A 25,823-nucleotide genomic window follows, 5' to 3' on the forward strand; every position below is an offset into this window, starting at 1 on the left:
CCAGGAACAGAGAAGGCAAAGAATTGCATTTAGTCTGAGATGAGGTTTTGCCAAGCAAGCATGACAAGGCAAGAGACTGCAAGGGAGTTAAGGGACACTATAAAGGAATTATTTTAAGAACTGACTATGGAGCTTAAGCTGGGTAAAAAACGAGGGATAGGCATTTTCTGTTTGAAGCATCTCTCTCAAAGCATGGTCCACACTAAAGATGTGGTCTTTACAGACATCCACAGATATCCAAAATCAGAATTTCCGCAAGACAGAAAACTCTTCTTTTTACAAGCACACCATGTAATTCAGGCACATGGTAATGTTTGAAAACCAAGATTGTAAAGGTTTTGCTATTAATTGCTATAGAGAAACATCTAGATAGCAACAGCAACACAGAAGAAAAAAATGTATGGCCCCTTCCATCAATGCTTAGGACTTAACGTTTACATTAATGCCAATAAAATGCATAATTCAAGTTCTTTTTCCAGTAACTATGTCACACAGTCCTTTGAACGCTGTAAAGGATCCTTATCAAGGCCAAATCCAAGAGCAGCCCCGAATTCCACGTCATACACTACCACATAAACCCAGCCACTAACCCGCTACACAGCAACCTTTGCTTCTAAAAACCATTTCGGAGGCTGATTCAGATTCCCCTTGAGTTGGCTTTACACCATTACTTTTATTTCTTTAGTAGTTCATCAAATTCATATTTACAATTCATAAATACGAAATATAGAAGCCAGTGCTTCCCAACAAAAAAAAATCCAAAATGCTCATCAAGAAAAATCACAACAGACGCAACAAAGATGAATGCATTTATGGATATTTACTTAGGAAATAAAGGTTAAAAGAAACATCTGGCTATCAAGAGCAAAACTAAAGAAAAAAAACCTCATGTTTAAAGACAAGATTGCTATCACTCTTTTTTCACTGTTTACTTCACATTATCATTTGCATAGATGTATGAGATCCTCAAAGGTCTGTGCCCAGGGCAGCATAACTTCAGCTGTGTCAATACCCCATCGAGCCACGGGCACACTCGACAATCTCCATTAATCTCCATGGTCCACTGCTGGAAGCTTATTCCAATTCTCTGTTAGTAGCCACAGGTCTTGTATGTCCCTCCTGTTTCTCCCAGGTTGCTTATCTCTAATCATAATGGCCGAATACAGGGATATTCTCCCTTCCAAACTTCCCTAACACCAAAGTGTTCTACCACCAGCAACCCCACGATGCAGATGCAGCCACTGCTGTTCAAGCCTAAAAGGGACCAACGCAAAGGTTAAGTATTTCCATTTTCCATCCAGAAGAGATTATATAAACACGGTCTTTAACTGTATATAGATTATGATGGAGTTCACACTGAAACAACTGTAACACATGTAAGGTGAGGTAAAAAATACAAATGAAATTCAAATTAGGTTGGAGGCCAGGCACAGTGACTCACTCCTGTAATCCCAACAATTTGGGAGGCCAAGGCAGGCGGATCACTTGAGGTCAGGTGTTGGAGACCAACCTGGCCAACACAGTGAAACTCCGTGTCTTCTAAAAATACAAAAATTAGCCAGGCATGGTGATGTACGCCTGCAATCCCAGCTACTCGGGAGCCTGAGGCAGGAGAATCGCTTGAACCCAGGTGGTCAAGGTTGTAGTGAGCCAAGATCGCACCACCACACTTCAGCCTGGGAGACAGAGCGAGATCCTGTCTCAAAAATAAAATAAAATTAGGTTGGAGATTTGCTAGGCGTAAGAGCCATAAGGCTGCCAAGGTAAAGCTCATGAGTAGTGAAAAGAAGGGGTGAGAATAACTGGGGGAGGTTTCACAGTGGGAGTGAGACCCGGGAAGACACGCACTATTTGGGCAGATGAAGAAGGTATTCCAGATGTAGGCAGCAGCATGAACAAATTCCCAGAGGGAGGAAGGAGCACAGCATGTGGGAAGGTCAGTGAAGGCACAGCCACGGCTAGAGCAGCATGGGACCCCTGGAGAAGAGCAGGAGATAAGGCCGAAGAGGGGCACTGAGGCCCGACCAGGGATGGCCGGAGAACCCTGACCGGCTTCTTCTCCACAGGGTGCAATTTCTGATGCTGAACGAAACTTCCATACCATTTGAAGGCTTTCCCACACACCTTACATTCATAAGGCTTCTCCCCAGTGTGAACCCTCTGATGCTGAATGGAGGCTATTTTCCGAGTGAAGGCTTTGCCACACTCCTTACATTGGTAAGGTTTCTCCCCAGTATGAATTCTCTGATGGACAATAAAAACTGACCTGCAACCGAAAGCTTTCCAGCATTCCTTACATTTGTAGAGTTTCTCCCCCGTGTGTAATCTCTGATGCTGAAGGTATGCCGTGCTCCTGCTGAAGGCCTTTCCACACTCTTTACATTCATAGGGTTTCTCTCCAGTGTGGATCCTCTGATGCTGAGTCAAGGCTGTGCTGGAACTCAAACCTTTGCCGCACTCCTTACATTCATAGGGCCCTTCTCCAATGTGGTTTTTCTCATGTACAATACACTCGTAGCTGGACTTGAAAGCTTTGCCACATTCCTTACACTTAAAGGGCTTTTCCCCAGTATGGCTCATCTGATGCCGAATAAGCTTTGAGTTGTATCGGAAGATTTTCCCACACTCTTTACATTCATAGAACTTCATTCCACCTCGAAGTATCAGATTTGGATTTAGACTGAAAGTCTGCTTCATTGCCTTACTTTTAAAATCAAAGTGCTGAGAAACGTTCCTGAGAAGTCCTCCTACTGGCATTCTGTGCAACTCTGTTTCTTCAGAGGCTTCCTGCTTTATAACTGGCCCTTCATTTTTGATCCAGGACTCATCACCTGACCAAAGAAACCATAAGTGTCTCTAGTTATAAAACTGGAAGAAAAGTAGAATCCAGTGGTCCTCATTTTCTCTTGTAGAAGGCAATTGTTAAAGATATACATGTAATCCCAGCACTTTGGGAGGCCGAGGCGGGTGGATCACGAGGTCAAGAGATCGAGACCATCCTGGTCAACATGGTGAAACCCCATCTCTACTAATACAAAAAATTAGCTGGGCATGGTGGCGCGTGCCTGTAATCCCAGCTACTCAGGAGGCTGAGGCAGGAGAATTGCCTGAACCCAGGAGATGGAGGTTGCGGTGAGCCGAGATCGCGCCATTGCACTCCAGCCTGGGTAACAAGAGCAAAACTCCGTCTCAAAAAAAAAAAAGATATACATGTGACATGGTTATACACAAGCATCTTTAAAGGAGGATGAGACAGACAAAAAGAACGGCATGCACCCAGGTGTGGTGGCTCACGCCTGTAATGCCAGCACTTTGGGAGGCTGAGGCTGGCAGGTGAGCTCAGGAGTTCGAGACCAGCCTGGGCAACGTGGTGAAACACTGTCTCTACAAAAATACAAAACTTAGCCAAGCGTAGTGGCATACACCTGTGGTTCTAACTACTTGGGAGGCTGAGGCGGGAGGATCACTTGAGCCCAGGAGGCAGAGGTTGCAGTAAGTGCACATCATGCCACTGCACTCCAGCCTGCGCAGTAGAGCCAGACCCTGTCTCAAAAAAAACCCAGAAAAATAATGACATACAATTGGAGAGGTAAAGACACAAAACAGAACAGGAAAGACAGCCAGGAAGTGCTCCCTATGAGAAAGGCTGGAAAATGAACTAAGGTAAGTGAAATGGGAAGGAGAATCAAGAATGGGAAGGAAAGAAGGCATGAGGGGAAAAAAAAAGAAGAGAATAACAAAGAACAGCAAGAAACGGGAAAATTTTTAAAAGAGAGACAGAAACCCAGAAGAGGAAAAGAGGAATGAGGGACTGGGGAGAACAGAGAAGCAGCTCCAGCACTACAAGAGGCCTTGTAGAGAAACACAAACCAGGAAAATATGGATCCCAATCCCCTACCTGTAACCCAGGAAATCACATCAGATTCTAAACGATGTTCTAATTAGCCTAGATTTAAATATCCCACACAATATTCTGAGATACAAGATGATTACCGCTGGGCGCGGTGGCTCACGCCTGTAATCCCAACGCTTTGGGAGGCCGAGGCGGGCGAATCACCTGAGGTTGGGAGTTCAAGACCAGCCTGAGCAACATGGTGAAACTCCATCTCTACTAAAAATACAAAAAAAAAAAATTAGTTGGGCATGGTGGTGCATGCCTGTAATCCCAGCTACTTGGGAGGCTGAAGCACGAGAATTGCTTGAACCCAGAGGCAGTGGTTGTGGTGAGCCGAGATCACGACACTGCATTCCAGCCTGGGCGACAAAAGCCAAACTCCATCTCAAAAAAAAAAAAAAGATGATGATGACTTTCAGAAAGTCAGCTGTAACAGAAGTTGGATCAGAGCTGTGAGCCACTGTGGTACCACCGCTAAAGGAACCACTGTATACAAAAGCATGTATGTGTGATAAGGCTTGAAAACTCTCTTCTGAAAAAAAAGGAGATACAAGTAACCAAAACCTTCTAGGACTGGTTAGCCATCTCGGGGAAATTTTAGGTGGTGTGCACACGTGCGTGTGTGTGTGCACGCGCGTGTGTGTAGGGGGCTATGATGCGAGAATATTCCTAGCCCTTTCCTCTATAGTCCCACCTATGGTAAATATAATGTAGATATAAAGATTATAGCAAATGAAACTCTAAAGTGATTTAGATACTAAAAAGGCAAATTAAAGCCATTCTTTTCAGGGCTGAAGGCCTAAAGTAAAATTCACAGCTATAGCACAAATAAATCAGTTTGGCCCTCAAAATCACATTTTCCTTAAAGCTGCCTGAAATGCCACTTCTTTGTAACGGAAAGTGGCATACAATGAGAACTTTTCCACTGCTAAGTAAGAAGAAGTGGTTTAGGAGCTAAGGGGTCAGTTTTTCTGCCTGGGAGGACAGCCACATGAATGTGTAGATGACATGAGGCCAGGGACTCCTAGAGGTGGTCTTTCGAAGCTCAGGGTCAGAACTCAGCGTAAGGTCAGAGAGTGCAGTGAGCATCGACTTGTAAATGACTGGGAGCCCTGTTCCCGGAGGCATACAGAACGCTTCTCCTAGTAAAGCAGGGAGGCAAAACAAGAAACTGAAGCCCTGGATTCTCACACTCACCCTGACTGAGGCTGCTGGGAATCTCGGCATCCCAGGGATCTGGTCCCCATGGTGCTTCCCCTTTCTCCAGGTGGGAGATCAGAGCAGGTTTGGGGAATGGAAACGCTACTTCATGAAGAAAAAGAGAAAGACAAATTGAGGGGAGACGTAGAGCTGTTCCTGGGATCTCTCTCAGCCCACCCTCCATCAGGCTACCTGGGAGAGAAATGGAACACCAGCAGACCAAGTGAGAGTTCCACAGGGAGGTCCAAACTGTGCTCCACAATTAAGCCGAGGAGGTATGATTCTCCTCCAAAAGAAGCTGCAAGCTGGCCCTGACTCAGAAGAAGGGAAACTCCCTCAGGAATGATGTACATGCTGCTCCCTTGGGAGACTCTTCCACAAATGGAGGGCCAACATTGCCAGAAAACGGGATGGATGAAGGAACAAAGGGCTTACCTAGGGTGCCAGAGAGAATGTTTTCCCAACCAGGTGCAGTGGCTCACGCCTGTAATCCCAGCACTTTTGGAGGCCAAGGCAGGCGGATCACCTGAGGCTGGGGTTCGAGACCAGCCTGATCAACATGGAGAAAGCTCATCTCTATTAAAAATACAAAAAATGCCGGGCGCGGTGGCTCACGCCTGTAATCCCAGCACTTTGGGAGGCCGAGGCGGGTGGATCACGAGGTCAAGAGATCGAGACCATCCTGCTCAACATGGTGAAACCCCATCTCTACTAAAAATACAAAAAATTAGCTGGACATGGTGGCGCGTGCCTGTAATCCCAGCTACACGGGAGGCTGAGGCAGGAGAATTGCCTGAACCCAGGAGGCGGAGGTTGTGGTGAGCAGAGATCGCGCCATTGCACTCCAGCCTGGGTAACAAGAGCAAAACTCCGTCTCAAAAAAAAAAAAAAAAAAATACAAAAAATTAGCCAGGCGTCATGGCACATGCCTGTAATCCCAGCTACATGGAAGGCTGAGGCAGGAAAATCGCCCGAACCCCTGAGAAGGAGGTTGCAGTGAGCCAACATCATGCCATTCATTGCACTCCAGCCTGGGAAACAAGAGCGAAACTCCATCTCAAAGAAAAAAAAAAGAACATTTTCTCTCAGGGCCCAGAACCACACTGTTCCCTGGAGTATAAGGAAGTCTAGTTTCAAAACCAAAGAGAAGCCAGGCACAGTGGCACACACCTATAGTCCCAGCTACTTGGGAGGCTGAGGCAGGAGAACTGCTTGAGCCCCAGGAGTTTGAGGCTGCAGTGAGCCACAGCTGTGCCACTGCCCTCCAGCCGAGGTGACAGAGCGAGACTTGTCTCAAAAAAAAGGAAAAAAAAAAGGAGAAGTAAGAATTTCCCTACCCAGTATTTCTGGAGGCTGGTGATTGCAAAACTCTCCCCTGAAGTCATCAAACCCTAGGGCTACCAGAATCCCCAAAACATCTGAGGAAGATAGCAAACTGTTACAGCCGGCCACAGAGGGAGGCCTTACCCAGGGAAGCCACGTTTGCATAATTCTCCAGCATCACCTCCCTGTACAGGGCCCTCTGCGCAGGGTCGAGGCTGGCCCATTGGTTCTGGGTGAAGTACACAGCCACGTCCTCAAAGGCCACTGACTCCTGAAACCACAGGTTCCTGCTCAGTCTCTGTGTGAGAAGCAGAAGGGAGAAGGGAGCAGCCTGAGCTTCAGGGAAGAGATAAACCTGCCTGAGTCCACATGGAACTCAGCCCCACTGAGCAGCCCCAGAGGTGCAGCCTCTCAAACAAGAGCAGCCAGCACACGGACAGGGCGAGCCCTCAGCCGGCAGTTCCACCTGCACACGGGGAGCCCCAGCGCTCTCCCATCTCCCCGGCTCTGGAGCCCCTAACTGCTACTGCTTCTTATAGCCTGGCATCCAGGTGCTTTCTCCCTGGCAACTGCATCAGCTCCTAGGTTCCTGGCTTCTCAGATCTGCCCCCTGGCACCTCCTACCCTCACGTGCTCCATACTCCTGTCTCCTTACTTTCTACACCCCAACCACTACTGACAGCTGCAACTCACCCTGTGACATGGTGTGGCTGTGTCTCCGCCCAAATCTCATCTAGAATTCCCACGTGTTGTGGGAGGCACCTGGTGGGAGGTCACTGGATCACGAAGGCAAGTCTTTCCCATGCTGTTTTCATGATAGTGAATAAGTCTCATGAGATCTGATGGTTTTAAAAAGAGAGTTCCCCTACACGAGCTCTTTCATTTTTCCCTTGCTGCCACCATGTGAGAAGGGCCTGTGGCCTCCCGGCATGATTCTGAGGCCTCCCCAGCCATGTGGAACTGTAACTACAATTAAATTTCTTTTTCTTCCCAGTCTCGGGTATGTCTTTATCAGCAGCATGAAAATTGACTAATTCACCCTGTATCCACGCATCTGAAGCGCACACACACAGCCCCGTCTGCTCCCTGCATCTGGCATCTCTGAATCCACCCTGTATCCACGCATCCAAAGCGCACACGCACGGCCCCATCTGCTCCCTGCACTTGGCATCTCTTAATCCACCCTTTATCCACGCATCCAAAGCACACACGCACAGCCCCAACTGCTCCCTGCACCTGGCATCTCTGAATCCACTCTGTATCCACGCATCCAAAGCGCACACGCACGGCCCCATCTGCTCCCTGCACCTGGCATCTCTGAATAGACCCTGTATCCACGCATCCAAAGCGCATACGCACGGCCCCATCTGCTCCCTGCACCTGGCATCTCTTAATCCACCCTTTATCCACGCATCCAAAGCGCACACGCACAGCCCCATCTGCTCCCTGCACCTGGCATCTCTGAATCCACCCTTTATCCACGCATCCAAAGCGCACACGCACGGCCCCATCTGCTCCCTGCACCTGGCATCTCTGAATCCACCCTTTATCCACGCATCCAAAGCGCACACGCACAGCCCCATCTGCTCCCTGCACCTGGCATCTCTGAATCCACCCTGTATCCACGCATCCAAAGCGCACACACACAGCCCCATCTGCTCCCTGCATCTGGCATCTCTTAATCCACCCTGTATCCACGCATCCAAAGCGCACACGCACAGCCTCATCTGCTCCCTGCACCTGGCATCTCTGAATCCACCCTGTATCCACGCATCCAAAGCACACACACACAGCCCCATCTGCTCCCTGCACCTGGCATCTCTGAATCCACCCTGTATCCACGCATCCAAAGCGCACACGCACGGCCCCATCTGCTCCCTGCACCTGGCATCTCTGAATCCACCCTGTATCCACGCATCCAAAGCGCACACGCACGGCCCCATCTGCTCCCTGCACCTGGCATCTCTTTGGTTCTCCCCAACATTGTCCACTATGTGCAGAGAAGCGTGTTAGAAATATACAAATTTCTCTTTTCCACCTTTCTGCCTATCAGAAAGCTGGCTCTCTTGAAAGAAACCTTTAGCCATCCTGTTTTGACCCTCTTCTCTGAACCATCAGTCTTCAAAGATAGGCTGGCAATGCCAAGTTCCTAGGCACAGACCTGTCTCCAAGTTTTCTGACCTCCAGCCCATCTACCAAGGCTGTCTCTTCACTAGGCATTCCTCTCTCTGACTCCCTCCCCTGGGCCATCTCCATCTTCCCAAGAATGAAGACAACTATACTTGTTGATTAGCCCTATGCACCAGGCTTTCAGGTTGGTTATTTTATTTTTTGATTTTTTCGAGACAGAGTCTTGCTCTGTCACCCCGGCAGCCTGGAGTGCAGTGGTAAAATCTCGGCTCACTGCAACCTCTGCCTCCCAAGTTCAAGCTGGGATAACAGGCACACACCACCATGCCAGGCTAATTTTTGTATTTTTAGTAGAGACGGGGTTTCACCATGTTGGCCGGGCTGGTCTCGAACTCCTGACCTCGGGTGATCCACCCGAAAGTGGATCCCAAAGTGCTAGGATTACAGGCGTTGAGCCACTGCACCCAGCTTTTCTCTGCTTCTAGAGTCAGCATAGGGCAGACCACAGAGACTAGGCTCTCAGCTTGGAGGCGGTTTCATGACCTGTATGCCTTCTCACCTTGATGCTCCCACTGATGACTCCACCTCCCAGGAGAGTCTCATTACCCTGTGCAGTCAGCCTTGTTCTTTGCAGATGCTGAAAATGAAAACACCTACCATGGGGGCACAGCCAAGCTCCTAACTCTTGCATGTCACATCCTACATTCTGACTCCTGGTAGCCCTAAAGCAGCCTATGCACCGGAGTGGGCACAGGGGAAAAGGGAGAGGGGAATATGACGCTAACTGGTCTTGAGGAAGGAGGGAAGCCCTGTACAGCAAGGATAAATGCTGGCAGCTCAAACTGCCCACAGCAGCTCTACTGGCTCCATACGCAGGTCCTTATGAGAGGAGGCTTTTCAAACAAGAGCAGTTAGAGAACTCAACTCTAAAGGAGATGCTGAAAGGAAAAAATAAAACAAATTTAGACTCCTCAAAGAGAGAGCCAGCCTTTAATCTGGGCAATGATGATGTCCAAAGGGCCCCCAAAATAATGTAAGCCAAAAATCCAGACAGCAGACTGGATCATGGTGTCCTGTGCACAATGACTGCTCTGCCAAGGCGTTAAGGGCTTCTGAGGACAGTAACCACAGACGCACAGGGAAAATCGAATTTCACCTCCACCTAGAGCAAGTCAAGCCTCACCCCCTGACATCTCCAGAGCTTCTCTCATAACTTTCTTCTCCCGGCCTACATCCATCAGCTCTTCTTCCATAAATTGTCTGTCTCTCCTGCCATCTACTATCCTTAAGTTTCATAAGCCCTAGAAAGTGCCTAATATTAAAGAAAAAACCTAGTTTTAAGGCAGTTGGGTTTGGGATATCTTTTTGTTCCTCCTGTGGTCGGTCCCGATGTACCTCACCTTATTTCCTTCTTCTCCGCAGTATTATTCATCTCGTCATATGATGTGGTTTACCATCTACCTCCCCCCACCAGAGTGTAACTCCATGAGGCAAGAGCTGTTTGCTCAGGATTGGTTTAGCACCCAGTACAGTGCCTGATATGTACCAGATGCTTAAGATACATTTCCTTAAAGAACTGATTTCAAAAATGGTTTAACCATAAATACATTTTTTTTAACTTATGAAGAGAGTAAGAAGCCAACAGCAAACACTACCTAAACAGTAAAACGCCAGAGCAAATCCATTAAAGTTGATAGTTGACAATTTGCCATAAGGTGAGGTTCTACTTTTGCAAAAGAAGGGAAAAGGAGCATAAATATAGGAAGGAAATGAACATAAATATCTTTGCTTGCAGATGAAATAACTACCTGCCTAAAGACGTCTAAGAACCATGAAAATAAACTAAAAACATTTAGAGCTGATAAAACAATTCACTGTTATCTAGAAACAGAATAAGTAAACCAGAATTATTAGCTTTCCTAAGTACCATCATAAACAACTGGAAAATACACTGAAAGAAACTAAGATGCCATTCACACAAAAAATTGCTAATAATGGACCTAAGAGAAATCAGTGAGAACAGGATGGAAGAACACTAAATGTTTACTAAGATACATTTATTATTTTTTATTTTTATTTATTTATTTATTTTTAAGACGGGGTTTCACCATGTTGGTCAGGCTGGTCTTGAACTCCCGACCTCAGGTGATCCGCCCACCTTGGCCTCAGAAGTGCTTGGATTACAGGCGTGAGCCACCACGCCCGGCCTAAGATACATTTAAAAAGAACTGAATAAATAGGAACATATAGTGCTTCTGATTGGGAAGAATCAAACTTGTAACGAAGTCAGTTATCTCCAAATTTACCCATGAATTCAATAAAATCCACTCTGCTACCAAAAAAATCCATGAAATTTGTACAGGAGTGGGAGATCATTTAATGTCATCTAAAAAAGCACATGTGAAAAACTAGCTAACAATGTTTTGGGGAAAAAAAATTGAAACAAAAAAAAAGAGGGGGAATTAAGCCATATTTTAAAAGGGTAATACATTAAGAAAATGAGAAGACACAATAAAGTCTGGGAGAAAGTATTTGCAGGAGACATATCTGATAAAGTACTATTATCTGAAATATACAAAGAACTCTATGAATAAGCCGATTAAAAAACAGGCAAAAGACCTCAACAGACACCTCAACAAAGCAAATACACAGATAGCAAATAGGCATATGAAATGATGCTCAAGATTATACGTCATTAGGGAATAAAAACAATGAGACACCACTACACACCTATTAGAAAGGCCAAAATCCGAAACACTGGCCAGGATGTGAAACAAATAGGAACTCTCATTCGTTGCTGGTAGGAGTGAATGAATGCAAAATGGGACAGCCACTTTGGAAGACAGTTTGTCAATTTCTTACAAACTAAACATACTCTTGCCATAAAATCCAGCAGTCGTGGCTTCTTGGTACTTAACTAAAGGAGCTGAAAACTTATGTCCCCCCAAAAACCTGTACGTGGACATTTACAGGGGCTTTATTTATTATTGCCAAAACTTGGAAGCAACCAAGATATCCTTCAGTAGGTGAATGGATAAACTGTAGTATACATAGACAATGGAATACTACTCAGCACTAAAACAAAATGATCTGTGAAGCCATGACATAGAGGAAACGAAATGCATTATCACTAAGTGAAAGAAGCCAATGTGAAAATGCTACGTAACTGTGTAATTCCAGCTATATGACATTCTGGAAATAGCAAAACTATGGAGAGAGTGCAAACATCAACTGACGGTTGTCACCTGGGATGGGACGAAGGGGAAAGTAAGGATGGATAAGAGGAGCATAAGGGATTTGTAGGGCAGTGAAGCTATTCTGCATAATAATATAATGGTGGATACACATCATCCATCAAGAGTGAACCCTAATGTCAACTATTGACTTTGGATGACAATAATGTGTCAGTGTAGGTTCATCTCCTGTAACAAACGTGTTTCCCTGGCGTGGAGTGTTAATAATGAAGGAGGTTGTGCGTTTTGGGGTGGCAGAAGATACACAGGAACTCTCCTTTCTGCCCAATTTTGTTATCATCTAAAACTGCTCTAAAAAATGAACTGTTTTAAGTACCAGTGTTAAATTGTTTCAGGGGTAAGTTATTTCTCAATCAAACCTCATAGGCTACTTAGGGCACATCAGAGAATAAGGAAAGAAAAAAAGCATTTCCGTTCTTTTAAAGACACTAACATTGTACTGTGCTGATACCAGACTTGTATTTGAACTTCTATCAGAACTTGAATTTGCATGTGTAGGGGCAGGGAATACATGGAAAATCTCTGTACCTTCCATTTAATTTTGCTGTGAACCTAAAACTGCTCTAGAAAATAAAAAGTATAAATAAATTAATTAAATTTTAAAATGGACAACACTTAATATCTAACCTGACTGCAGTACCCTCTTTAATTGATCCACACCTTGCTGCAGCCAATTTGCCACTAAGGGCTGGGAAAAATCTTTTTAATATATAAATCCAACCACGTCATCCCCCTGCTTAAAATTCTTCAGTGCCTTCCCAGTGAACCAGAACAGAAACCACTGTCCTCACCGTGACCTATAATACCATTATCTACTTCTTCCATCTCATATTGAACCACTTTCTCTGACCCCTTCCTGTTAGTAGAGTACATCCAGCTTTCTCTCCAACTTCAGAGTCCTTGCATCAGCATTTAGAAAATGTAGATTAAAATAACAATACTAGTCTCTCTGGGATACATAAAATTTGTGGAGCAACCTCTCCAATAAAGAATTTCTTGCGAAGGATATGAACAGACACTTTACAAAAGAAGACATACATGAGGCCAACAAACATATGAAAAAATGCTCATCATCACTGGTCATTAGAGAAATGCAAATCAAAACTACATTGAGATACCATCTCATGCCAGTTAGAATGGCGATCATTAAAAAAATCTGGAGAAAACAGATGCTGGAGAGGATGTGGAGAAATAGGAACACTTTTACACTGTTGGTGGGAGTGTAAATTAGTTCAACCACTGTGGAAGACAGTGTGGCGATTCCTCAAGGACCTAGAAATAGAAATTCCATTTGACCCAGCAATCCCATTACTGGGCATATATCCAAAGGATTATAAATTGTTCTACTATAAGGACACATGCACACGAATGTTCATTGCAGCACAGTTTACAATAGCAAAGACCTGGAACCAACCCAAATGCCCATCGATGATAGACTGGACAGGAAAAATGTGGCACATATACACCATGGAATATTATGCAGCCATTAAAAACGAGGAGTTCACGTCCTTTGTAGGGACATGGATGAACCTGGAAACCATCATTCTCAGCAAACTGACACAAGAACACAAAATCAAACACCATATGTTCTCACTCATAGGCAGGTGTTGAACAAGGAGAACACATGGACACAGGGAGGGGAGCACTATACACTGGGTCTGTTGGGGGGAGGGGGGGACAGCGGGGGGGTGGGGGGTTGGGCAGGGATAGCATGGGGAGAAATGCCAGATATAGGTGAAGGGGAGGGAGGCAGCAAATCACACTGCCACGTATGCACCTATGCAACAACCTTGCATGTTTTTCACATGTACCCCAAAACCTAAAATGCAATAAAAAATAAAAAATAATAAAAAAAAGAATTTCTTATTTCAGGCCTGGAGTAGAGGCTCATGCCTGTAATCGCAACACTTTGGGAGGCTGAAGTAAGTGGATTACTTTAACTCGGGAGTTTGAGACCAGCCTGGCCAACATGGTGTAAACCCTATCTCTAAAAATACAAAAATTAGCCGTACGTGGCAGCACTCAGCTACTCAGGAGGCTGAGGCATGAGAATCACTTGAACCCGGGAGGCAGAGGCTGCAGTGAGCCAAGATCATAATGCCACTGCACCCCAGCCTGGGCAACAGAGCAAAACGCTCTCTCTCAAAAAAAAAAAAAAAAAAAATTCCGATTTCAGCAGGTGACTCTCGTTTCTAGAACATGATCTGGACTTCCACATTCAGAAAGAATTTCTTGGCATGGGCCCCCTTTCTTCCATTTAAATCTATACATCCAAACTCACCACTCTCTATACATAAAACTTTTAATTCCCCCAGCACGTATTTACATCTGCCATAGCACTAGGGATGGATACAAACAGGAAAACGTAGCCTAGCCGAGTTAGGCCTTCCTCATCCCTTCCTGATTATCTGATAGCTAATGAGAGTTTAAAAAAAAAAAAAGACTGAAAGCAGCTCAGCTCACCTGAGGCCAAGTTGTTTGGAGCATGGCGGATGTCCCCTGGCTTCGTGCACTGTCTTCTGGGTTTGGACAAGCAAGATCTTTAGGAGCTAAGACAAAACGAGCCATGAGTGTTAAGGACCTGTGCACCGCCTACAGCACAACCTATGGCCCTCCCAGTTTCCACTTCTACAGCACTGGGTGCACGGAAATCGCACTAGGGCTCCCTCTACTTGTTCTCACGCTGAGAGCCCCAACCTTCTTAGGAATTGTTCTGCCTGGTCTTCGGGGCAACCTTCCACCCGCCTGCTCCGTCCGAACAGCTTTTAGAGCCCATTCGCACGGGTAGACTGAGGGACCCAAGAAGAGCCCTGTCCCGATGGTGGCGGGTCCCTACAAACGTAAAGCATCTTCACGGAACGCTTACAGGGACGATGACGTTGACTCAAACGAACCTCGGAAGAGGGACTGGGGTGGCTGAATGCGGATTAAGGGTAAAGTACTCAGCGTCCCAGTAGGTGCTGCTGACCGGAGACCCCACCCAACCGGGATCGTAACACTCCACCCAAGAAAGCAGGCGACCCCAAACATCAGAAACGTCAGTACCGGGAGCGAGAGGCTGTCAGGACAAGTTCTTTAGGGCAGAAAAGAGGCTCAGGCCTCGGTGGCAAAGGGCTGGACCCGGGCTCTGGAAGCCCGCGCAGCCACCTTGGCGGCTTCGGCGAGGCCCAGATGCCCACGGTCCGGGTGAAGGAGGGGCGGGCCGCCATTGAGGCCACGTTCGGGGGAAGGGGGGCGGCGAGGAAGCCGGCACCGGGCAGACCTGGCACGTGGAAAAGGCTGAAACCCTCGCTCTGCCGAACACCGGAACTGGAAACTAACTAAAGCCTGGGGCGGAAGGGCGAGTGCGCTCCCCTGGGCCGCTCTAGGCCCCCGGAGGCCGCCATCTCGGTCGCCCCGCGGCCGACCCCTCCCTGCCGCTCACGGCGGGCCCCGCCCTGCGGAAGAGACCAGGTTGCGGCGACCGCGGGGCTGAGCGTTCAGCGGCGCGCGCGGAATTGCGGCGCTCTCGGCCTGGCCGCCTGGGGCGTGTCACCGAGATGCAGCCTGGCTCTACCCAGACCTCGGCCTCTCCGCACGAGTGGGGACCCAGTTCCCGGGCTGAGCCTCAGCTTTGGCCGCCTTCATCCCGTGGCTCACCTGAAGCCTGGGCGGTGGGGCTGACGGGAGAATGGCGCCTGCTGTGTCATCTCTAGGAGGCCCAAGCCCAGGATCCTCGGGACCTCAGCTGGGCCGTCCCCAGGGAAACCATGGTTTCCACTCGCCATTTTAGCCCTCTCCCTTCCAAGGACCTAGATGAGTGTGGAGCCTTTTTTTTTTTTTTTTTTTTTTTTTGAGATGGAGTTTCGCTCTTGTTACCCAGGCTGGAGTGCAATGGCGCGATCTCGGCTCACCGCAACCTCCGCCTCCTGGGTTCAGGCAATTCTCCTGCCTCAGCCTCCTGAGTAGCTGGGATTACAGGCACGCGCCACCACGCCCAGCTAATTGTTTGTATTTTTAGTAGAGACGGGGTTTCACCATGTTGACCAGGACTGTCTCGATCTCTTGACCTTGTGATCCACCCGCCTCGGCCTCCCAAAGTGCTGGGATTACAGGCGTGAGCCACCGCGCCCGGCCGAGCCTTTTGGGACAAATTGATTTAACAACTGTAAGGTTTGAATGAAGCAACCGAGGTTTGAATGAGGCAACTGAGGCCAGTTATTGAAATAAAGAAATGTAATAGACTCCTGGGTGAGGTTCTGCGGTCTGACAGGAGGGGCCGGAGGCTTGACTCCTCTTGGAGGTGGGGTTCTTTAGGGAGTGGAGGCGTTTTGATTGGTTGTGGGGAAGCAGGACGTGGACGGGGCAAGCTGCCATTGGCAGGTAAGTGGGATGCAAAATGCTATTGGGCAGGTTTTGGCGGGGCTTCTTTTAAATTTTGGCAGGGTTCTACGACGGTTGGCTAGGTGCTGAGTGCAGAGGCTAGTAGTGTTGAGTGCAGATTTGTGTGCTGAGTGCAGAAGTGGGTGCGGAGTGGTGACATGGTTTCTAGGCATGGAGGGGGGTGGGCGTGTCCGAACTTGAGGCGACCGGCCTTACAACAACCAGAACACTAGTGGCTATGGGCATCCTCTATATACAGGACATGTCCTGTATTAAATGATCTTGTCCTGTGTTGACTTTGGCAGGACACCCTAAATGTCTTATATTTAGCCTTTTCCAATCAATTACAAAAATTCGTAGTTAGAGCTATTTTTCTGCTCAGTAATTGGCACTTAAATAACTTAAACGTTAACACTGGCTGAAACATATATGTCTCTTATCTCCACAAATAAATATCTGGACAATCCCTTATGGTCTAATTTTTGTATTTTCAGTAGAGATGGGGTTTCACCATGTTGGTCAGGCTAGTCTCGAACTCCTGACCTCGTGATCCAGCCGCCTCGGCCTCCCAAAGTGCTGGAATTACAGATGTGAGCCACCGCGCCCCACCACCAATTATATTTTTATATGTCAACAAAGAACTGGACATGTACTATTTATTACTACAAGTATTAAGTTATTAAGTATGGCATTAAAAAATATGAAATTTTTAGATGCATCTGAGGAAAAGTGTGAAAGATCTGCACAGTAAAAATTACAAAACATTGCTAAGAGAAATTAATAAGTATCTAAATAAATGGGGAGATCTACCGTGTCCATGGGTCAAAAGACTCTGTATAGTTGTCAATGGTCCACAAATCAATCTTTATATTCATGCAAGCCCAATCAAACTCCCAGGAGGTTGCTGGGCACAGTGGCTCACAGCTGTAATCCCAGCACTTTGGGAGGCCAAGGTAGGCGGATTATGAGGTCAAGAGATTTGAGACCATCCTGGCCAACATGGTGAAACCCCGTCTCTACTAAAAATACAAAAATTAGCTGGGTGTGGTGGCATGCACCTGTAGTTCCAGCTACTCAGGAGGCTGAGGCAGGAGAATCAATTGACCCAGGAGGCAGAGGTTGTAGTGAGCTGAGATGGCGCCACTGCACTCCAACCTGGCGACAGAGTGAGACTCAAAAAAAAAAAAAAAACCTCCCAGGAGGTGTTTTGTAGAAATGGAAAAACTGATTCTAAAGTTCATATGGAAATGCAAAAGACCTCTAAAACCCAAAACACTTTGACAAAGAACAAAGTTGGAGAGCTAACACTATATGACTTCAACCCTTATTAGATAACTACAGTAATTAAGGCAGTGCCTTAATGGCATCAAGACAGACATACAAATCAATGGAACAGAAGAGAATCTAGAAATAGACCCACACATATATGGACATCTGATTCACAACAATGGTACAAAGGCAATTTGGTGGAATAACTTTTTCAAAACATGGTGTTACAGGCCAGGCATCAGTGGCATAGACTTGTAGTCCCAGTTACTCAGGAGGCTGAGGCAGGAGGATCATTTGAGACCAGGAATTCAAGGGTACAGTACACTGTAATCATGCCTGTGAATAGCACTGCACTTCAGCAACATAGTGAGACCCATCCTTAAATAGGAAAAAATGGTGCTACAATAGGATACTTATATGAAGAAAAAAAAGTTTAGAACCATGCCTCAGACAAAAATTAACTCAATAGATGATAGAGCACTTTGGAGGCCAAGGTGAGAGGATCACCTGAGGTCGGGAGTTCAAGACCAGCCTGACCAACATGGTGAAACCCCATCTAAAAAAAAAGAATTAAATGTAAAACCTAAAACTACAAAACTTCTGGCCAGACATAGTGGCTTATGCCTGTAATCCCAGAACTTTGGGAGGCAAGGCAGGCGGATCATGAGGTCAGGAGTTCGAGACCAGCCTGGCCAACATGGTGAAACCCCATCTCTACTAAAAATACAAAAATTAGCCAGATGTGGTGACATGTGCTTGTCATCCCAGCTACTCAGGAGGCTGAGGCAGGAGAATCACTTGAACCTGAGAGGTGGAGTTGCACTATAGTGCACCACTGCACTCAAGCCTGGGCAACAGAGTGAGACTCTGTTAAAACAAACAAACAAAAACTATAAAACTTCTAAAAGGAAAACAGGAAAAAAAACTTTGCAAATTTAGGTAAAGCAAAATGTCTTAGATTTGACACTGAAACCATGATCCATTAAAAAAGCAGGCTAGGCACGGTGGCTCATGCCTGTAATTCCAGCACTTTGGGAGGTCAAGGCAGGAGGTTTGCTTGAGCCCAGGAGTTCGAAGCCAGCCTGTGCAACATAGTGAGACCCCATCTCTATTTAAAAATAAATAAAATAGGCCGGGCGCGGTGGCTCAAGCCTGTAATCCCAGCACTTTGGGAGGCTGAGGTGGGTGGATCACAAGGTCAAGAGATCGAGACCATCCTGGTCAACATGGTGAAACCCCGTCTCTACTAAAAATACAAAAAATTAGCTGGGCATGGTGGCGTGTGCCTGTAATCCCAGCTACTCAGGAGGCTGAGGCAGGAGAATTGCCTGAACCCAGGAGGCGGAGGTTGCAGTGAGCCGAGATCGCGCCATTGCACTCCAGCCTGGGTAACAAGAGCGAAACTCCGTCTCAAATAAATAAATAAATAAAATAAATTGATAAATTGGAGTTCAGGCCTACTAATGTCTTCTGCTCTTTAAAAGACACTGTCGGCCGGGCGCGGTGGCTCACGCCTGTAATCCTAGCACTTTGAGGGCCGAGGTGGGTAGATCACGAGGTCAAGAGATTGAGACCATCCTGGTCAACATGGTGAAACCCCGTCTCTACTAAAAATACAAACAATTAGCTGGGCGTGGTGGCGTGTGCCTGTAATCCCAGCTACTCGGGAGGCTGAGGCAGGAGAATTGCCTGAACCCAGGAGGCGGAGGTTGCGGTGAGCCGAGATCGCGCCATTGCACTCCAGCCTGGATAACAAGAGCGAAACTCCGTCTCAAAAAAAAAAAAAAAGACACTGTCATGACACACACCTGTAATCCCAGCCACTCAGGAGGCCGAGGTGGGAGAATCACTTGAACCTGGGAGGCAGAGGTTGCAGTAAGCCAAGACGGTGCCACTGCACTCCAGCCTGGACAACAGGAACACAAATAAGCACATTATTCATTAGAGAAATGCAAATTAAAACCACAACGGGATAGCATTTAACAATTAGAATAGCTAAAATATTGAAAACTGACATCAAGCGTAGGCACTGATGTATTGGAAGTACAATTCTCATACAATGCAAGTGGAAATGTACAATGGCACAACCTCTTTCATAAAACAGTTTTGAAGAATCTCAAAAAGTAAAATAGGGCATCGTGGTGCACACCTGTAGTCCCAGCTACTTAGGGTAGGACAGGAGGACTGAGGCAGGATACCCTGAGCCCAGGTGTTTGAGTACAGTCTGGGCAACAAAGCAAGAACCACCCCACCTCTAAAAAATAGAAATGTAATAAAAGTGTAAACGTTTAATATAATAAGTTTAATGTAATAAGTGTAAACGAATCCACTGAATGACCTATCCATTGCACTCCTGGCATCAAGACAAATGAAAGCATATATTCTTACAAAGACACGGACACAAATGTTCATAGCAGCTTTATTTGTAATAGCCCAAAACTGGAAACAACCCAAATGGCCTTCAACAGGTCAATGAATAAACAAATTATGGCATATCCATACAGTGGAATACTACTCAGCAATAAAAAGGAATGCACTATATATATATGCAACAACATGTGTGAATCTCAAAGTAATTATGCTGAGTGAAAGACACCAGACCAAATAATAAATGAAAATTAATCCATGTGACAGAAAGCAAGCAGTGGTTGCCTGAGAAGGGCCAAGAGGAAGGGATTATGGAGGGGCACAAGCAAAGTTTTGGGGTGGTGGCTATTTATTATCTTGACTGTGGTAACTGTTTCACTGGTATATTGATAAGCCAAAATTTATCAATAAGATTATAATAGGTAATACTTTTTTCTCTCTTCCTTTGAGATGGAGTCTCGCTTTGTCACCCAGGCTAGAGTGCACTGGTGCGATCTCAGCTCACTGCAACCTCCGCTTCCTGGGTTCAAGCGATTCTCCTGCCTCAGCCTTCCAAGTATGGGACTACAGGTGCGCACCACCACACCCAGCTAATTTTTTTGTATTTTTAGTATAGACGGGGTTTCACCGTATTAGCCAGGATAGTCTTGATCTCCTGACCTCATGATCCACCTGCCTCAGCCTCCCAAAGTGCTGGAATTACAGGCATGAGCCACCACGCCCAGCCAATGATAGGTAATACTTTTACTATACATAGTTACTGTTTGAAGCACTTCTACATGTATTAATGCATTTAATCCCCAACACAAACCTATGAGGTAGATTAACTGTCATCCTTATTTTACAGATAAGAAAACTAGTGCAGTTAGCTGGCAGCTGGAGGGGATGCCAAAACCTAATACATTTACATATTCTCTCATTTCCACAGATAACAGCAGTGATGATAGGTTCTTCCATGATCATAAAAAATAACTAGATGAAGTTGCAAGAAAATGCTTCCTGCTTTGAGGTCACTTGAAAGAGCAATGAGAAGAGTAAATTTAAGACAAATGGTGCCTTACACCTGACTCAAAGAGTATATACACACTGACTTTTGCAAAGGTGCAGACTACAACTGACTAGTGAAGACAAAGTGAAGAGTAAGTTGGGTGGGTGGATGCTGCACCTGAGGTAGGTCTCTGGAACTTTGCACCCTACTAGGAATGTCTTCCAATTTGCATATGGCTCCACATGGACAGACCCCTCTGTTTTTGAATTTAGGAGACTTCTGATATGTGGACTGTAATAGAGTATCCACATATCTCTTTTTATTGACTGGTTTACTCCTTGTATAGTGTTGCACATATGAGAAAGGATGCATGGGAGATAAAGGTTTCAGATCTAAAGGGTCTCAAATGCCTTTATTCTATACTTATACTTGAGAGTATAGAATTGCAGGGGAAAATATTTTCCATCAGAAGTCTGAAGGCATACACATTGTCTGTCATCTGACTTTCAAGGTTGCTGTTGAGAAATCTGATACCATTTTCATTTCTCATCTTTTGTTTTCCTTCTCTAGAAACTCTTTAGGGTCTCATTTTTTTTCTCCATGATCCTCTTCTTCAAACTTGGTGCTTTCATAATTCACAGCAACTTTCCTTAATGTAAGTTTCCCCTGAATCCATCTTGCTGGCCACTCAGCATATCCTTTAAATCTGGAAACTTACATTTCCTTTTATGTTTCTAAGTTTGGGTTTTGTTTTGTTTTGTTTTTTGTCTTCTTTAATCATAAAGAGGCTTCATGTTGGGGAAACGGGTTCAAAAAACTTGAGGAAGATTTCATGATGGAAGCCAAGTGTCTACCCAGGAAGGGCAGTGGGGACACTGATAAACAGCATGAAAATAAAGAGAAAACAGCCGGGCGCGGTGGCTCACGCCTGTAATCCCAGCACTTTGGGAGGCCAAGGTGGGCAGATCACAAGGTCAGGAGATCAAGACCATCCTGGCCAACACGGTGAAACCTGATCTCTTCTAAAATACAAAAAATTAGCCAGGCATAGTGGTGCGAGCCTGTAGTCCCACCTACTCAGGAGGCTCAGGAAGGGGAATCACTTGAACCTGGGAGACGGAGGTTGCAGTGAGCCAAGAATGCACCACAGCACTGCAGCCTGGCAAAAGAACAAGACTCTGTCTCAAAAAAAAAAAATAAAGAGAAAAAAGGAGAGACACAGTGTGCCTAACTATGGATAGCCCTATGCTTGGATAGGTTTCTTCTGAGTGTGTAGTTTCTGATGCAGAATGAATCTTCCACACCAGCTGAAGGTTTTACCACACACTTTACACTCATAAGGTTTCTCACCAGTGTGAACTCGCTGGTGCTGAACCAGGGTTATTTTCTGATTGAATGCCTTCCCACACTCCTTACATTCAAAGGGCTTCTCCCCAGTGTGAATTCGCCGATGCTGAGTCAAGGCTGTGTTTGAGCTTAATCGTTTTCCACACTCTTTACATTCATACAGTTTCTCCCCAGTGTGCATTCGCTGATGGACAGTGAAACTCGAGCTGCAACTGAAAGTTTTCCAACATTCATTACATTCATAGAGCTTCTCCCCAGTGTGGAACCTCTGGTGCTGGAGGAAGACCGAGCTGCTACTGAAGGCCTTGCCGCACTCCTTACATTCATAGGGCTTTTCTCCAGTGTGGATTCTCTGATGCTGAATCAAGGCTGTGTCTGAACTTAAACCTTTTCCACATTCTTTACATTTAAATGGTTTCTTGCCAGTGTGAATTATCTGATGCCGAATAAGTAATGAATTATATCTGAAGTCTTTTCCACATTCTTTGCATTCAAAAGCCCTCCCACCAATGTGACATTTCTGATGCCGGTGGAAGTCTGCCGTTCGAATGAAATATCTGCCACATTTCCCACATTCACAAGCTGTCTGACCACTAGGAACTGTCTTATTCGTAGTAAGTTGTGTGCTGACACTGATATTTTTTCCTAATTTCTCAAACTTCTCTCCATTCTTGACCACACAGGACTCATGGTGCCTGGCTGAGGTATCTGTGAAATGTCTCCTCTTTGACTTTGTCTTAATTATCCAATGACCTTGGGGCTGCTCTAGGCTGCTCCCAAAGTTAAAGTGCTGGGAAACAGTCCCTGGCAGCCCCCCGACCATCAGTCTGAAGGACTCTGTTTCTTTGGACACGTGCTCGTTTGGAGTTAATCCTTCCTTCTCAGTTCTTGTCTCATCCCCTATCACCAAAAGAAAATACAAGTGTCAGTCCCTGATCTCACACACACACACACACACACACACACGCACGCACAATATCTGTGCTGAAGAGGAAACAGAATCAAGTGGTTCTAATTTGCCCTGAGTATATGGATATTTCCTAATATGCTCACAAGATGGCTGCCTAAATCACAACACACCAGAGCCTCACGAGGGTCGTGAAGACTCTGAGAGGGAGGCAGCAAGGCAGGAGGCATTCCCACAGTGTGAAACGAGAACACTGCAAAGACTGTTCCTGAGGGCAGAAAGACTAAGAGGAAAGTGAATGAGGTGGATAAAGATGCAAACATGGAAAAGTAACAGATGGAAATCCCTGAGTGAAAGGCAGGCTGCCGAGATTAGAGAAGGGCCGGCTGAGCAGCTCAAGCACAGAGCAGACCCACAGGCTGAGACTCCTTAAGAGATGCTTGTGAGGAGACACCACCCATGTCATCATCGTGAAAAGAGAGCTCATCTCTACCATCAAGCCGGCTCTAGTAAAGCAGCAGGCTCCTAGGCAGTGGCTGAGGACGCCATGCATGGCAACCACCACAGCATCCAGAAGGAGAAAGGAAGGCTTGGAGGCTTGCCTTTAAAACCAAAGAGCACTGGAAACGTGAAGAACTCTTCCAAGAATGAACAGAGGTCCCAAAGAGGGCCTAGTAACGATGCTTGCCATTTTTCCTAAAGGTCCAATAGGTTGTGCATTTGTTTAATACAACAATTTGATATGTGAACTACTAAACTCACATGATAATAAGGGAAAACCAAAGAGAAATATTCTCTCCACTATCAAAACCTTTTACAGACTAATAAAATCTTCAGTCTGCGTGTGTTCACAAAAAGTTGTTCAGAAAATATTTTTACTCAGATGACCTAGGGTCCTGAGGTCACATCCAGAAAGGTACAACTTTCAATCAAGACTTGGAGTGCATCAGTAATGGGCATTCTCTGCAGAAGAGCACAGAAAATTTTCACTGGCAGAGAAGGGGTGAAGCAGAATAAGAAAGATTTAAAAATATACTATGCTGTTATTTTTATTTATTTATTTTTGAGATAGAGTCTCACTATGTCACCCAGGCTGGAATGTGGTGGCGCAATCTCAGCTCACTGCAACCTCCACCTCCTGGTTCAAGCTATTCTCATGCCTCCATCTCCCGAGTAGCTGGGACTACAGGCTCACACCACCACACCCAGCTAATTTTTTATTTTCTTTCTTTCTTTCTTTTTGAGGCAGAGTCTCGCTCTGTCGCTCAGGCTGGAGTGCAGTGGTGCAATCCCAGCTCACTGCAAACTCCACTCCCAGGTTCAAGTGATTCTCCTGCCTCAGCCTCCTGAGTAGCTAGGATTACAGGCATGTGCCACCATGTCTGTGCTAATATTCTGTATTTTTAGTAGAGACGGGGTTTCACCATGTTGGCCAGGCTGGTCTCGAACTCCTGACCTCAGGTGATCCACCCACCTCGGCCTCCCAAAGTGCTGGGATTACAGGTGTGAGCCACCGTGCCCGGCCTATTTTTAATTCTTATATCAATAGCCATCAACATGAGGAAGTTATCCACCTTTAATTTACAATAAATTTTGCTTAAGAAGTTGTTTATGTGTCTGTGGGGGAAGATGAAATAAGAATGAAAGGACATTCGTGACTGTCGAGGCTGGATGAGGGGCACATGGAGAACATTATGCTGCTGTTTGCATATAGTTTTAAATTTCCATTATAAAAATAAAATTATTATTATCTAAGTTGGTGCTTAAACAATGCACCCTATGATATGCAGATGGCCAGACAGGCTGCCAGAAGCCTATTTTCCTCCAAAGGTGGCTGACATCCTCATCTTTGCAAAAACAAACTGGCAGAAATAAAATGTTTTCATGTGACAGAGAAGAAATGAGCTGGTGTAAGTGCTGCCCAATCAGACAGTCTCCCTTGGGAGGTTGTGAGGAGGAGAGGCAAAGATGAATAGGCAAAGGAATCTTACAGTCATTCCCGGCTTAAAAGAGACTGGCCCTCCCCCAGTTGAGGTAGGCTACCACCATGAACTCAGAGAATCACATGCAGTGATTCCACAGAACAGAAACAGTCTCCCAAGAGAAGAAAGGCTTCTTGCACAATGAAATGTGAAAACAAGAAAGCAAGCCAAGCAAAAAAGGCAGCTAGTGGGTTCTCATGCTCACCTGAACAGACACCTCTGAGAGCCTCCCTGCCCACAGGTTCCCAGGGATCAAGGCCCCATGGCCGCTCCCCTTGCTCCAGCTGGGAGACCAGAACAGGCGTGGTGAATGGAAATGCTGCCCAGGTAGAAAGAAACAGGAAAAGGTCAAGGGATCAGAAAGCAGGGTCCTCTCACAGCCCCCTTTATCTTTCTCTGCTGAGCCAAGTAGTGGGAGACGATGTGAGGCAGGGAGAAACTTAATCTATGCTGCTGGAGGACAGAAATTTCCCACAGAGTGGGCAGAGTCCCAGAATAATCCCACGCTTACATAAGGGAATCTCAAGTTTTCTTCAGAGAACTTGGAAGACAGAGACACAGGGGGCTTTGCTGTGCTTCCAAGAGCTCCCTTCCCTCCCATGTTTGGGGTACAGTCCCTCTCAGGGTTGGAGGGACAGCTGATTTCACAACCTGGGAACACAGAGCTCTCTCCACCCCATAACCTCCATGCAGCTCGGCCTTCAGGGCAACAGGGAGTTATTAGAAACCCCACAAAATTATTGGGCCAGGAGCGGCGGCTCATGCCTGTAATCCCAGCACTTTGGGAGGGTGAGGCAGG

The 25,823-nt window shown here is 46.1% G+C and overlaps 1 protein-coding gene across 6 annotated transcripts in view; it reads right to left on the reverse strand.

Annotated features, from left to right (window-relative positions):
* Window positions 1-636: 636 nt before the first annotated feature.
* LOC105722556 (zinc finger protein 621) overlaps window positions 637-25,823 on the reverse strand; it is a 31,443-nt gene continuing 6,256 nt past the window's right edge. Inside the window, exons 4-8 of one of the 6 annotated variants that reach the window (XM_012460134.3) lie at window positions 25,230-25,343; window positions 14,266-14,351; window positions 6,563-6,716; window positions 5,093-5,197; window positions 637-2,831 (exon numbers count right to left, since the gene is read on the reverse strand). In XM_012460134.3, the coding sequence (XP_012315557.1) occupies window positions 1,771-2,831; window positions 5,093-5,197; window positions 6,563-6,716; window positions 14,266-14,351; window positions 25,230-25,343 (1,520 nt within the window). In that variant the 3' untranslated portion in view covers window positions 637-1,770. Of the gene's footprint in view, window positions 2,832-5,092; window positions 5,201-6,562; window positions 6,717-14,265; window positions 14,352-14,847; window positions 14,983-15,064; window positions 15,081-25,229; window positions 25,344-25,823 lie in introns of those variants that run through there. The other 5 variants (XM_021666606.2, XM_012460133.3, XM_012460136.3 and 2 more) reach the window with 5 other exon arrangements.

This window comes from Aotus nancymaae, unplaced genomic scaffold (genome assembly GCF_030222135.1).
Source record: "Aotus nancymaae isolate 86718 unplaced genomic scaffold, 86718_ANA_hifiasm-v0.15.2.pri h1tg000038l, whole genome shotgun sequence".
Classification (NCBI taxonomy): Eukaryota; Metazoa; Chordata; class Mammalia; order Primates; family Aotidae; genus Aotus; species Aotus nancymaae.